At 34.8% G+C, this 14,448-nt stretch overlaps 2 protein-coding genes across 6 annotated transcripts; both read left to right on the top strand.

The window, feature by feature from the left end:
* The first annotated feature begins 631 nt into the window (after positions 1-631).
* LOC140968471 (cyclic nucleotide-gated ion channel 18-like) lies at positions 632-4,321 on the top strand. Its single transcript, XM_073429429.1, has 6 exons — positions 632-1,128; positions 1,570-1,782; positions 1,932-2,233; positions 2,605-2,716; positions 2,815-3,051; positions 3,308-4,321. The coding sequence occupies exons 1-6, from the start codon at positions 700-702 to the stop codon at positions 4,037-4,039; spliced, it is 2,025 nt and encodes a 674-aa protein (XP_073285530.1). The 5' UTR covers positions 632-699; the 3' UTR covers positions 4,040-4,321.
* A 1,017-nt stretch (positions 4,322-5,338) lies between these two features.
* On the top strand, positions 5,339-14,068 carry LOC140968477 (uncharacterized). 5 transcript variants are annotated; one of them, XM_073429441.1, is made up of 9 exons: positions 5,339-5,580; positions 5,675-5,820; positions 6,464-6,551; positions 7,782-8,247; positions 9,281-9,355; positions 11,156-11,250; positions 12,410-12,535; positions 12,961-13,050; positions 13,621-14,068. In XM_073429441.1, the coding sequence occupies exons 2-9, from the start codon at positions 5,675-5,677 to the stop codon at positions 13,735-13,737; spliced, it is 1,203 nt and encodes a 400-aa protein (XP_073285542.1). In that variant the 5' UTR covers positions 5,339-5,580; the 3' UTR covers positions 13,738-14,068. The 5 variants fall into 5 exon arrangements, with proteins under 5 accessions (XP_073285542.1, XP_073285543.1, XP_073285544.1 ...); XM_073429442.1 differs by having other exon boundaries at positions 12,422-12,535; XM_073429443.1 differs by having other exon boundaries at positions 9,281-9,351; positions 11,170-11,250.
* Positions 14,069-14,448: the final 380 nt, after the last annotated feature.

The following is a 14,448-nucleotide window of genomic DNA, read 5'->3' on the forward strand; positions in this document are numbered from 1 at the left end:
AAGATTTTTTTATTTTATTTTATTTTTTTTAAAAAAAAACTAGTATTAAAACCGTTTATTTACAAGCATTCTAACTTAAAAAATTTCAATTTTAAATCTTTTTTAATTTTCAAACACTACTCAATTATCAATTCAGGTTGATTCAACATGTTAAAAAATTTAAATAGGTTGAATTGAAATATTCTCAACTCATTTTAAGATGAGCTTCCACATACAAGTATTATTTTTCTTATGACAATTAATCCTACTATTTTTGGTTCTGGAGTTTCCACGCTTGAAAAAAAACTGAGACATATCGTCTAAATCATAAGTCCGTTACGAGATGTAGTCTTTCCACCTGCTAAGATGCATAATATTTATTTACGGGTCGCGGGCCTAGGTGAGCCAGCTAACGGCCGATCGGGTTGGCCCGCAGACCAGTCCATCTATCGCGATCATATGTATGTACTATAAACAGCCTACAACTCGCACTTATGTTTCGTGTGATAATTTTTCACTTACATAATAAATATATATATATATATGGTATAAATAAATAATTGTTCGGATCATATTTAAAAGAAAATTCAAAATTTCACTTTATTAATGAGTGGCGAGCTTCCAACGTACTTAACGGCCATACCATACGCTCTCTTCAAATTTCTCCAATGGCTTTCCACATTCTACTCCCTCCCGCACAAACCTGCCTCCACCGCCGCCATGAACAACCTCAATCTCCGCCTTGTGCCCCTGACCAACCCCACCTCCCTTATCGGCCATCGCCACCAAGCACCGTGGCGCCGGATTCTAGATCCTAGCGGCGAGATCGTCAATCAATGGAACCACATCTTCCTTTTGACCTCTCTCATTGCGCTTTTCGTCGATCCCCTCTTCTTCTACCTGCTCGGATTCACTAACAATTGCCTATCCACAGATTATGCTCTGGGTGGATTCGTTGTCTTCACGCGCTGCATGGTCGATCTATTCTCTGCTCTGCACATTGTGATGAAATTCCGCACAGCTTATATCGCACCAAATTCGAGGGTGTTTGGGAGGGGGGATTTGGTTAGGGATCCATACAAGATTGCTATTCGTTATTTGACTGGAGATTTCGCTATTGATCTTGCAGCTGCTCTTCCACTCCCTCAAGTAATTTTTTTTCCCAATGTTTTAACTGACTTTTAATATCATACAACTAATACATGCATTTATCGCTACGTGATAAGATGTCATTTGGATCAAATATTTTTACGTTTTTGAAGGGGCTTTTACTTTTTTGCAAAACTTGGCATAATATTATATCGAAATGGCCGAGTGGATGATTTTTTGGACAAAACCAGAGTGTTGATCTATGGAGGACAAAGGGTATTACAGTGTATGAAATAAAAGTAAAATACTGTGGCTACAATTGCAAAATCACCTTTTTAGTTCAAAATCAGATACAACTCTTCTCATCATTTTGTCGTCTCTTTTTACCCGGCAGAAGATGGTCTACATTGCTTTTTAGGAGGTGGATCAATAATCTTTCAGAAGAGTTCTTGGCTTCTGTTTTCTAACATGACATTTGTTGTCTGCTCTTTCATTTGACAGCTTGTTGTTTGGGGTGTCATGCCATTAACCCGATCAAAAACCACTGCTCATGTTAATCATGCAGTCTCTTTAGTCATCATCGTTCAGTACCTCCCACGACTTATCGTAATTTTCCCGTTGAATTGGCGGATAATAAAAAACACTGGTGTCGTGGCAAAGACTACCTGGTCAGGAGCAGCTTACAACCTCGTTCTGTACTTGTTAGCAAGTCATGTAACTTCTTGAATAGTTTTGCTTATGTAAGAACTCAGTGGCGAACCCAAGATCTTAAATGAAGGGCGACTGATGTTCATCCCTACTGGGTCCGCCCCGAGATTGTATGTTATCGTAAATGTAACAAATATTGTATTGCTTGTTTGCAGGTAATAGGAGCTGTATGGTACTTGATGTCTGTTGAACGCACTTTTTCATGCTGGAAGCAGCAATGTCGTATGGAAAACATGGATCTGCCGTGTTCAATTAATTATCTTGATTGTACAGATGAAGGCCCAGAACGTGATCTCTGGTTGAACTACACCCAGGTCTTCAAGAAGTGTAATGCCAAGAGTAAAGCAGCAGATTTTGATTTTGGAATGTTTGCTGATTCTTTAAATGATCAAGTTGCTTCAGCAGATTTCTTTGACAAATACTTCTACTGTCTTTGGTGGGGTTTGAGAAGTCTAAGGTCTGTCTTTAAATAGTTTAATCCAATTGTTGGTTCTTGTTATATTACGTCGCTATATTAACACCCAAGATCATTTTATGTCCCAAAAAAAAAACAAAAAACAAAAAAAAAAACAAAAAACCACCAGTTTTAACATTTTTACTCAAATTGATCCCAACAAACATTAAAACACAGTTTCATATTTTATTGTTCCAGCATGTAGACTAAACACTAGCCAACGATAATTATGAATGGTTTCTAAAACATATCCACCGATCTCTTTTTGAGTAATTTATGTCTGGAAATCAAATTCATGTCTTTTTGTCTGATATTAGTTCTATAACTGAATGTGTGCTATTATAAGAGAAACCATTTGATTACTGCTTTTGCAGTTCATATGGACAAAATCTGGAATCAAGTACTTATGTGTCTGAAACAATGTTCAGCAGTCTAATATGTCTTCTGGGCTTAGTTCTCTTTTCACTGCTCATAGGAAACATGCAGGTACTAAGTTCCTATAGTGCATTCCCTTTTGTGTGGTTTCATAGCATCATTTTGATACAGCTGTCAGTATTCTTTGATAAATATTTTTATGTATGAAGACCTATCTGCAATCTACAACAGCAAGACTCGAAGAGTGGAGAGTCAAAAGAAGAGATACTGAAGAATGGATGAGGCATAGGCAACTACCTCCTGAACTGCAAGCTAAAGTGCGTCGGTTCGTTCAATATAATTGGTTGTCCACAAGAGGAGCAAATGAAGAAGTCATTCTACGATCATTACCATTAGACCTAAGACGAGAAATTCAGAAGCATCTTTGTCTTGCCCTTGTTCGTCGTGTGAGTTCATTGCTTCTCTTTTATTTATACTCCATTTTTATGTTTGATCATACACCCTATCATTTCTGAAACCACTTGGTACTTGACAATACAATGTCATGGGATCAAATATGCTTGCATTAGTGGACGGTGAAAGAGATTCCTTATTGGTGGAGTATTTGGGTTTGTGGTGATAGTCTCGGCTTTTGACAATAATTCAATTTTTTTGCTGCTAAAAAGCTGTGTTTCGATAAACCTTATAATTTTTTCTTGTTAGGTCCCTTTCTTCTCACAAATGGACGAACAACTTTTAGATGCAATATGTGAACACCTAGTTTCATCTCTAAACACGAAAGACACCTACATTGTTCGTGAAGGCGATCAAGTTAAAGAGATGCTTTTCATAATTCGTGGGAAGCTTGAGAGCTCTACCACCAATGGAGGGCGTTCAGGGTTCTTCAATTCCATTACCTTGAAACCGGGGGATTTTTGTGGTGAAGAATTGCTAACCTGGGCTTTACTTCCGGCTTCAAATGCAAACTTTCCAGCTTCTACTCGGACAGTCAAATCAATTACTGAAGTAGAAGCCTTCGCACTCCGTGCAGAAGACCTCAGATTTGTAGCAAATCAGTTTAAACGTCTCCACAGCAAGAAGTTACAACATGCATTTAGATTCTATTCTCACCAATGGAGAAGTTGGGGAGCTTGCATAATACAAGCGGCATGGAGAAGGTTTAGGAGAAGGAAACTTGCAGAGGAACTGTCACAAAACGAAAGCTTGTACTACATACAAAGGTCGGATGAAGAAGATGAACAGTTCGATGAAGACGACAAAAGTGTGTCTAACAATATAGACAACAACGCACAACAACTTGGAGCGACCATACTTGCTTCGAAATTTGCTGCAAACACGAAGAAAGGGACCATTCAAAAAGTTCGCTTTGTCGAACCTGGGGAATCCAGTTTAAGAATGCCAAAGCTTTTTAAACCAGACGAGCCTGATTTCTAAGATGATCATGAAGATAATAAAGACATCAAGCATATGAATGCTAAATGACATGAGGATTGAGAAGTAGTTTTCTTGAAATGAGTTTTGCTTCAAGTTTATGACTTCTGTTGGTTGGCAAAACTGCATTGAAATTGTGCAGTAATAGAGTTAGTTTTTTTTTAAGTTTCATCCCTTGTTCGAATTATTCCTGCAAGAGTCCCTTGTGAAACATCCAACTGTTCCGTGTATTGTTGGAAGCAAACGAGGCTGCATTTGTTTATTTTTTTAAAGAATTTGCTTCATAAAGACACTATTCTACTCTATCAATATATGTTGACCCTTAAAAACACTATCTGAAAGTTTTTTTTTTAAAAAAAAACCGATTTTAATTACAAATATGCTTGTAGATTGTAATAGTTACATAGAAAATCCACTAAAAATTCAAGTTTTAGATGAAAAGCGACTATCAACATAACACTTCCTTTTAATGTATTTTGGATTTTTTTTTTATTGTGAAGCAATTCGAGAGTACAATTTTAATTTTCTAAAATCAGAACTAAAATGAAAATTTGCGAACGTACTGCTTAATTCAAGTACATGTTACCCTTATAAGTATGGGTGTTCATCGGTAGGTTCGATTCGGTTTTCGATTTTTTATTTCGGTTTTTTCGATTTTAGAAATATATAATCCGATATCCGAACCATTTTTCTTCGGTTCGGTTTGGTTTTCTACCAAAACGGTTCGGTTATTTCGGTCGGTTAATTCGGTTTTGGTATAATTATATAAATTAATAATATAAATATATTGTAAAATAAAATATGTTAACTTTTCTACCTGTTTTCTTAGTAAAATATTTAAATATAAGATCTAAATTAATTAAACAAACAACAATCATCTAAAAATTGTTCAAAATGGTTTTTCATTCATGAAATATCATATCAAAATATATAATATAAAAAAATTATTAATTTAATGAAATTTCGGTTTTTTCGGTTTTTTCGGTTTTGACATATATAATCCGAAACAGAACCAAATAAACTTCGATTTTAACATTTATATCTGAATTACAAAATTCGGCTTTCGGTTCGGTTTGAATTTTCGATTTTTTCGGTTTTATCCGAAGTTTGAACGCCCCTGCTTATAAGTCCAATTATAACATTAAAGTTTAAACACTTCGTGATGGGCCCATAACTCACAATTATAGAGCCCTTTCCATATGACGAATTGCCCACACGCTGGTCCAGCTAATGGCCCATGTCATTCACCTACATATTAATCCAATATAATCCACCGGCTCAAATTAAACCTCCGCTCCCCCACCCGATCCAACGGCTATAAGACGTACTTCCCCTCCCGCTACGAAAAAACTTCTCATCCTTTTTGTGCACACATTAAAAACCCTAATTTTTTCAGAATTCGAAGCAGAAAACTTTGAGAAATTTGTTGCTCACTCCTCCTCCAATTAATCGAATAAGAGTTTACGACTCCAATAACATTGAGAGGGACAAAGCGTTCTGCAATCTCCGACTCTACTCCTCTTTTCAGTTCCAACGACTCTTCTGTAAGTGTTTCTGATGGATTTAGTGAATTGATTGTGTTTTGGTATTATCTTGTAGTTAGATTTCAATGAGTTGTATGTTTATGATCCGTTGTAGATGCAAAACAAAAGATTAATAATGGGATCTCAGTTTGATGCACAGAAGGCTGAACCATCATCAATCCAGCAGCGGCAGCCGTTGGATATGAAGAGGGCTGAATCTTCGAGGCAGCACGTCAGAGCTTTAAATTCCCAATTTGCAAGGTTCTTACATCCTGTTATTATGAATATATACTTATTGAAACTATTATTCCTCCATCGCATTAATGCCTCTTTTTATGTTTGTTGAAGTCATTTGGGTGAAATTGCTTTAGAACTGGGAAAAAACTTTGCTGCACCTTCACAACCAATAACAAATCATCAGTGTTATATGATGGTTTAACTTTGCTGCGACTTAAGCTAATTTTATATTCTCGAGTGGAAGCTATGTTACTAGATTGTTGTTAGCATTATGATATGACCTATCTTAGAGTTTGTGATCCGTTCATTAAGATCGAATGAAAAATGACGTCTGGATTGCTAATCGTCAGCTGATCTGATTGTCACCGTGTATTAGTGGTCCAGTGGTTTTGCCCTTGTTTTGAATGTTAAGATAATTGGTAATGTCTCATAAACGTATGTAAGTTGTTGCAAATAAGTTTCACAATGTAGTCGCTGAAGATGTTCACACGTTTCTGTTCTTCTTTTCCGTATACTTTTTGACTTAAATGAAACCCCTTTAACTTGCTACTTTCTTAAGCCGACCTTGTAGATCTCTTTTACGGTTCTGGGTGTAACAGTACTGAAATTCTACATTTGAATCTCTTATTATGAGCATGCTAACATCTGTAATTCTTATATTGAGCAGTTGGATACAAGCTCAATTACAAAGCCACCCGGATGAGCTTTGGGAAGATGATGCTCAGGATTATTTAAATCATGCTAAGAGCATTGTGGTTATTTCCTACTTCTTATTCTGTCTAATTACTTTGATGTGACTCGTGCTGTCTGTGATTAGTAATAAGCTTGCCTGTTGTAGTGTGAAGATTATTTTAGGCTTTCTTCTTATAGCAATTAGCATGTAGTAAATTTCTGTCTGTTATCTGAAGATGTTTAATCATATGTAAGATTGTAATTATTTAAATAATCTTATGATTCGTTTAGTAATTTGAGCTGACCTCTTTTGTTTTTTTGAAGATTTCAACACTGTTATGGATGCGTTCATCTAGTTCTGAGAGCAAGGTGCTGAGAAAGTTGTTTCTCGTGTCTTGAAGCAGAGCATAAACCCTGAAATGTGGATTTATGCCCCATTATCTTCGACATGTTTTAATATAAGAAATATTAACTAATGCTTGAAATATATAAACAAAATAGATAAAAAAAAAAACTGGAAAAATATTATACAAGGGATGTTGAAGTGGAGGTGCAAAAGGCATGAAGTAGCACTGATTTAAGAATTATTAATTATTGTAGCACTTGATTTGAGATAGATTGAAAAATGTGTAAAATGACAAAGCCGTGAGATAAATGTTTTGTTTTTTCAGAAGAAAATGCATCAAACTATATAAATACTAACAATATTTTTAATTAAAAGAAAAGCTACTAAAAGAAAATTGATAATAAGCCCAACTCAACAGACATTACTGGCTTCGAAGAGTGCGAAGTTCTCCCACAATTAGCAAGAAGTGTGAGAATAATAATTGGAGAGTGAAAAAATTTAAGTAAGTATGGGAGGAAGAGCTTTTTTCATTTTAATTTTTTTAAGGGTTTGATTTGGATTTTCTTCTGGCTTCTATATATTGAATTAGTGCATTTGTATTTAAAAGGGGGCATCTAGACCTTCTATAATGATAAGAAAAAATTTTCAATTTCACTTCACCCATATCTGTTGCATACTGCATATCCTAGTACCCGAGGGTAGCCTAGAGGGTGCCTATGCTCAAAGTAAAGTGGCCGAAATCGTTGAGCTCCGAAAAAGGAGTTGTTTGGATAGAACATTCGCAGAAGGAAGAGAAAGTAGAGTACAAATTTTTTCTAAGGAATTTTGCTGTCTACGTACTGAGCCTCTCAGCACTCTCTATAACACTTGTATAGTTCTATTTACAATGCAGAAATTCTTGAGGATTTGAAATAGTTCTCTCTCTAAATAAACCATTAGTGGTTTTTACATGTCCCTATATCTGCAGGAAAAATTTAGTGATGTTGTTTACTGGCTCAAGATGAATGCCTCAAAGGGGGAGAGTTCCCACCAGCCACTCGGTGATGCTCAAATGAAACCGACTACGGGAATTGGCACAAACAGTAACAAATTGTTTTTGGAAAAACCTGGGTTTTCTCCTACTGTTACTGTGGCCTTTGGACTGAATTCCGGCCAGCTGCAAAATGATGTTCAATTGAAACCAGCATTGGAAGCTGATAAAAACATTACCAACTTGTTTTCAGTAAAACCTGGTTTTCCTCCAGTTGCAACTGCAAAATTTGGAGAGAGTTCATCCCAGCTGCATTCAAACGATACTCAAGTGAAACCACCCTTGGAAGCTGACAAAATAAATCACAGACCTGGGTTTCCTCCAGCTGGAAATGCAACGTTTGGAACCTCATGGACCCCTGGATTTATTTTTAATAATAATAATGCAACATTCGCTTTTGGAGGTATTGTTCTATAGAACATTATCTGCAGACATGCAACTTTCTAGTGTGAATGATTATCTATGCAGCCTTTACCTGTGAGGTTCCTATGCCTGTTCTATGCTGCTTTCCACTAAGAAGTCAAATACATTTGTTATGCATTTCTCACAGGCTACTCTTCGAAGGCATGTGGAAGGCACATTAGCATTACGGTTTAGCAGATAACAGATTTATGATATCTTATTATATGGGTGGGATATGATGCGTTCTTCGCGGAATGGAAGTTGTAGCTTGTTTAAAGTGAAAATAATGATTTAAATGTGTCAGTAATCTATATTTAAAAATATCAGCCTGGGAAAGAAACCTTTTCTTGGTTCAGTGAGGTGCAATGGTAGTAAAGGGGATGAACATTTTGTTGGTTCATGATCGTGATTCATGAAATTTATAACCAAGAACAAGCGCATTTAAATCTGTCATTACTCTCACTGACATCATGGGAAACTAATGACTTGGATTTTATGTTTTATTCTGATTTAATTGTAAGAACAAGTCAAGTTATAAGCCGTTCTTTTTTTGATATGAAGTTATAAGCAGTTTATAGCAAGTGATCTTGTCTTTTTAATATGATTTAGACTTGGAATATAAATACAGAATTAGATTACCCCCTTTCCAGCCAAACCTGCGATCCTTGAAACAGGTGGCCCTTTTTATATTATCTTAGTATTAGTATTCATAATCCAACAAATTTTGAAGTGCATATAAAAAGAAAACCGTAGTTTCATCTCTGTATAAGCCAGAAAATGGGGCCTTTCCAGACAGTAATCCAAGCCACACTCAAGCCTTTTTAGTAACCTTTGAAGCCACTTCTACAATTTTTTTGTTATAGGGTATATTGGCTATCAAGATATTTTTTCCATTCAATCAAAGGCTTTCTGATCTTGTTTCTTACCTGTGAATTGAACAGTTCAGTTTAGATGTAATCTCCTCTGGACCATCATTTTAAGGATATGGAATTGAAAATTAATGGATTGTCTGACATTATCTTCTCGTTTTCTAGGAAATCCGGTTTCTGCTCCTGCAAATGTGAATTCGGTTCCGGCTAATCATGAAGGTTCCAATGAGGAAGATGTTAGTAAGAGTTTAAAGTTATAAATTTGAATGGCTGACTTCATGTTTTTAAATTCTTATCTACCTAGATTATTGTGGCATATGATGTTATAAACTTATCTGTACAAAAATTAAAATATATTCGGTTCGGGATCCATATGGCATTTTGCTTGATCATTCATTTCCATGTTCCCTTCCACAAACTCTATTCTGTTCCATCTCTAGGGAACGATGAGTTTATCATCATACTTTCTTTTCTTATGATTTGTATGGACCTTTCCGGTTTCTGCTTTGCATGCATGCATTTGTGGTAGCATAAACTTTATCTTCTTTATGAACACTGTTAGAATAGAATTGAAAATCTGGCGTGGTTCTCATGGCAGATGGATATATTTAACTTTTGGTGGTTTATGGGTGAAGCCTTAGGCTAATGAAGTCCTTTTACAATGTTATTCTCTAACATCGATGATCTATAACTGACTTATGTATAGACTCCCGTAGTCTCAAAATGAATATTTCATGTGCTAGAATACGCAACCAAATGATTTGATTTTGACTAGCCTGTATAATAAAATTTTCAAATCTCAATACTTGATTTGTAAATCATGTGATTAAATATCTGCAAGATTAATTAATTCAGTTATTCATTTCTGCCAGTTGTGAATAAAAGAAATAGTCAAGTTAGCTGATTGACTGCAACAATGTGACAACAGGAAAGGAAGTATAATTTTTCACAATACAATTTTTCCTAAACATGCAAAAAAATCGCCTATATCTGAGATGAAATGAAGTGTAACTTGATCTTCATTTTTCTCCATGATCTGATGATAAGAAGGTTTTTCATATGCGTGTTTAAATCAGTGGATTATGGCCTCCCTCAAACTTATATTTTACGTTCACTGTAGTTCAGTGGTATCCTCTTTATGTATTGGATGTTGATCTTTATTAGTTTTTTAGACATAAGTGCCTGAACTTTGTTTATGCAAAAGTCAATCATCATGCCTCATGAAGTGCCTCGAGGAATTTTCTCAAATTTTAATGATGGTATCACCTACAAAAAAATTATTGTAATATTCCTTAATTTACGTAGATAATGAATAAATGAACATTTTTTTATCATATGTGCTTGGCAAATTGAAGAATTTCATAGACCTGTCAAATTCACTACACATGTTAAAAACTTTCATAGAGTGAAGTCTTGTAACACATATAGGCTGAATCTTGGTATCCCAGCGAAGTTGTCGGCTTGTCGCATATTTTCTCAATATTATCTACAACACACCACGGACTAAGGGTATAAATGGACTGGGTTTTGAGCCAATATGGGTCCAGCTGGTTTAATATCAAGTCAGACTGTCATAAAAGACAACCTAACCAACCAGTCCATATTGGGTTAGTCCAATTTATCTTTTTATATTTTTAAAAATTTAAAAAGAAAAAATAAAAAAAAAATAATCAAACACATGATGTAAATTAGGATATTTTAGTGGATAATTTTTTTTTAAAAAAAATTAACTTGTTATCAAGTAATCATTCTGCATCAATTAAGCAGATAAAAATAACCCACTTTAATATAAAGTGGGTTTGATTAGGGAAAAATTGAAATGGATTTTTCACCAGTGTGGTCCGGATTTTTGGGTTTCTCAGTTTTGATGACAGACTTATATTACAGTCCCAGAATATTATGGTTATTGGTACTACACATGACATTGTTGTTCTTTTTTCACATGGATACAACTGTGATCTCATTGAAGTGTTAATTAGGACTTGGACTAATATTGTCTAAGTTCTGTACTTCTCTGCTTGTCTATGTCTTCCATTGAAGATGATGCTGAACAGCCTAGCAGTCCATCCCTAAAAAGGAGTGATGAAAAGGGAATTCTTGTCGTACATGAAGTCAAATGCAAACTTTATGTGAAGGTAATTATGTGCCAGCAGTTATACTCCTAATTATTTACTTGTTCCTTTGAAATGCACTTAACTTATTTGTTCTTTTGATATCGGCCTATACTTTTTTTAAATGGTCATTATTATACTTGAAACCTTGAAATGCTTTTAAGATTTATTCTTTTGGTGAGAACTGACTTCTTAGTTAATTCATCTGTTTCCAAGCGAGATAATCGGTAAACTTCCTGCTAGTTGTATGCAAATTAATCGTTGGATATTCGGGGCGATATCATATTTCTCTCGTGATATTTCTATTAAAATAATGAATTTCTTGATGTAGCAATTTCGACATCCATTCCTTCTAATCTATTGCTCGAGTAAGATCATTCGATCCAATGACAACTAAAGATTTTGGCCAAATGGAAATTAATTTGTGATTATATTAATATCATATAAGAATTTTAAGATAATTTCAAAATGAATATCAGATTTAAAGTTAACTTTTGCTCAATCCATCTATTCATGAGATCAAGAAAGCTAATGAATTTAAAAGAATTCCAAATTGAAATTCTTGCAAATTTCTATCGATCACCGGGCTTTGACTGAATTGATTGTTGTCTTTTTTGAAGTATCTGGAGTCTGAACTGTTCTTTTAATATAAACTAAATTTTGTACCATCAAGCTACCATGTATCAAGTAGGTAAAATCCAAGCACTGCTCACGGACGCTCACTGTAAAACTGTGACTTTGTGCATATTTTCTGTATCTATACCTCGTGCTTTTATACAACCATATTTAATTACATCATGATTCAAGATGCTCACCATGCTATAATATGCGTATTGACTTTTGTTCCATCATTTGAGTAAAAAAAATTAAATACTTGTGTTTTGCTAATTGCAGATTATGCAACATTTACTTTTTTTTAATGAGCATGTGTATCACTTTTACATGCATGCGCCATATTTCTCTATAAAAGAAAAGCTTTTGATTGTTTTTCTGTCTTTTACTTTTTTCTGATAAACTCTAATGCTTTTTGATAGATTGTGGCTTGCTGGATGATGTGATTATCTTTCCAACTGCATGAATTTTACTCCAATGAATTTGGGGGACATACCACATTATTGATCTTACTGTACACTTGATTATTGAATGTCATTTGAGCTTCTTGCCTTGGTTACCTTGTGTTCAGTCAATTGATCAGGAAGACAAAGATTCATGGAGAGATAAAGGCATGGGTCAACTAAGCATCAAATGCAAAGAAGGTGTTACCAAGGGAACCAAGGAATCAAACCCGACCATTGTCATACGAAATGATGTATGTTCATTTATTAGATAGTTTGTATCACACAGTTCTAAGAATCCAATATTGCAATACTACCTAATGTTTTATATTGTATATACCTCGATTTTCTTATCCTTTCATTCCTTGTATATTCCTTTGCTTTATTTTGGGTGCCCTTTATGGGGATGTTCCTTCCCTATTTCATGTCATGTTCTCACATCGATGCACTCTAGACACTTCATGAAGCAAGGAATGGTGTCAAAATTGTTTGGAAGGAAAAAGTAATGAAATGTATTTTCTCTAACCTTTTCTTTTGATGTAACCTGCAAATTCTAGGAAGCCAGGTGTGAAAAAGAATGCATGTAATGCAATTGACGTGAATCAAATTAGTGGTATTATTTTATTATTTTTTTCTCAATCTGTGGCATCGGTTTCTGTGGTTCCTTCAATTGTTGCAGGTGGGGAAAGTGTTGCTGAATGCTTTGCTATATCCAGGCATCAAAACAAACACGCAAAAGAATTCAGTAGTAGCTATATTTCATACATCAGTAATGCATCTTTACTTTGTAAAATTATTTATTTCTGCCGATATATTGTATACCTGATATTTGTAGCTTTGCGGTTTCTTTGAAACTAAACTAGTAGAATTCTTGCTTGCTAGAACTATACGAGTAAACAAGATTTACGTACAGCTCAGGGTTCTGAATCACTTCTACTTTGATTTCTTTTTGTTGCTCTTGACTATGAATTTCTACTAGGGCAGCACGGCTCCGAGTCTATCTATGATCTGTATGAATGAGGACTGGGCTGAAATTAGGTTGAAAATATGTTATCATAACTTTGCTTATGATTCACCACATGCACCATTAGACTTTTTATTTTAAATCTCTGTAATGAAATCATTTCGAGAAACACGAATAAGTTTGTGTAATATAACTGTAGAAATTTATGAGGAAAAAGCAATGAGGTTGTCTTTTGACAGGTAAACTCTCATCCTATAGGTAGTGTATGTTGAGTTAGGTTTTGTGAATTTGAAGGGGTCAACAGAAACGATAATGTTGCTGCATTAACTTTCTTGAGCACTTTCTGATTGTTGGTCTCTTTTCTGTTTAATAAAGGCTGATGGTGACAACAACGATAATGTTGTTGCACGAACTTTCTTGATGAGAATTAAGACTACAGAGGATCGGGATAAACTCGCAGCTGTTATTCAGGAATATGCACCTGCAGCCTGATGATGAACGTACATGGAACAAACATTCGTTTTAATATTGTTCAAGAGTTCAAGTCCCTACAAGCTTCTCCAGGTTTTACTCAAGGGAATGATTTTTCCTGGTTTTTGAAAACGGGTCAATTTTTGAAGATTGAAGAAAGAACCATAAATTAAAAATTCGGGGAATTCCCGAGATGTGCACTACGCTATGGTAACTTCTATATTTTCTGGAGATCAAGAAAAACATCTCACAATCTAGACCATGCTGTCATTGAGCACGGTACTTTGTGTACTCGGTCATGTGAGAATCATACAATAGTTTCAGATTTATATTATTTTGAACTTTTATCTGCTTTGCTTTTATTCCCCCATTGATCTCTATCAAAGTTTGTCGAGACGGTCAGGACAACAATGTGTGATAAATATATATTTGCCTGCAAATTTTGCTAGTTGAAATTTTAATTTGAGATTTTCGTGATTGAATGTGGGATTTTGACAACATTTTCAATCGTATAAACAGTGATAAATTGTCACCTCAATTTCTTCCAGTTAATTTAAACACGCGTCAGTATATACAGAACAAAGGAATTAATCAAATTGAACATCGATACCTTGTTCAGTTAAGATCAATTAGATGTTTCTAATTTGGTAAGCGTGATTCGAATTCTGATAAATAATTTCTCTTAATTTGGTTTGAATTTGACGCTGGAATTTATTGAGCAAGTATACAAAT

The sequence above is a fragment of the Primulina huaijiensis genome, unplaced genomic scaffold (assembly GCF_012295235.1).
Source record: "Primulina huaijiensis isolate GDHJ02 unplaced genomic scaffold, ASM1229523v2 scaffold37281, whole genome shotgun sequence".
In the NCBI taxonomy this organism is placed as follows: Eukaryota; Viridiplantae; Streptophyta; class Magnoliopsida; order Lamiales; family Gesneriaceae; genus Primulina; species Primulina huaijiensis.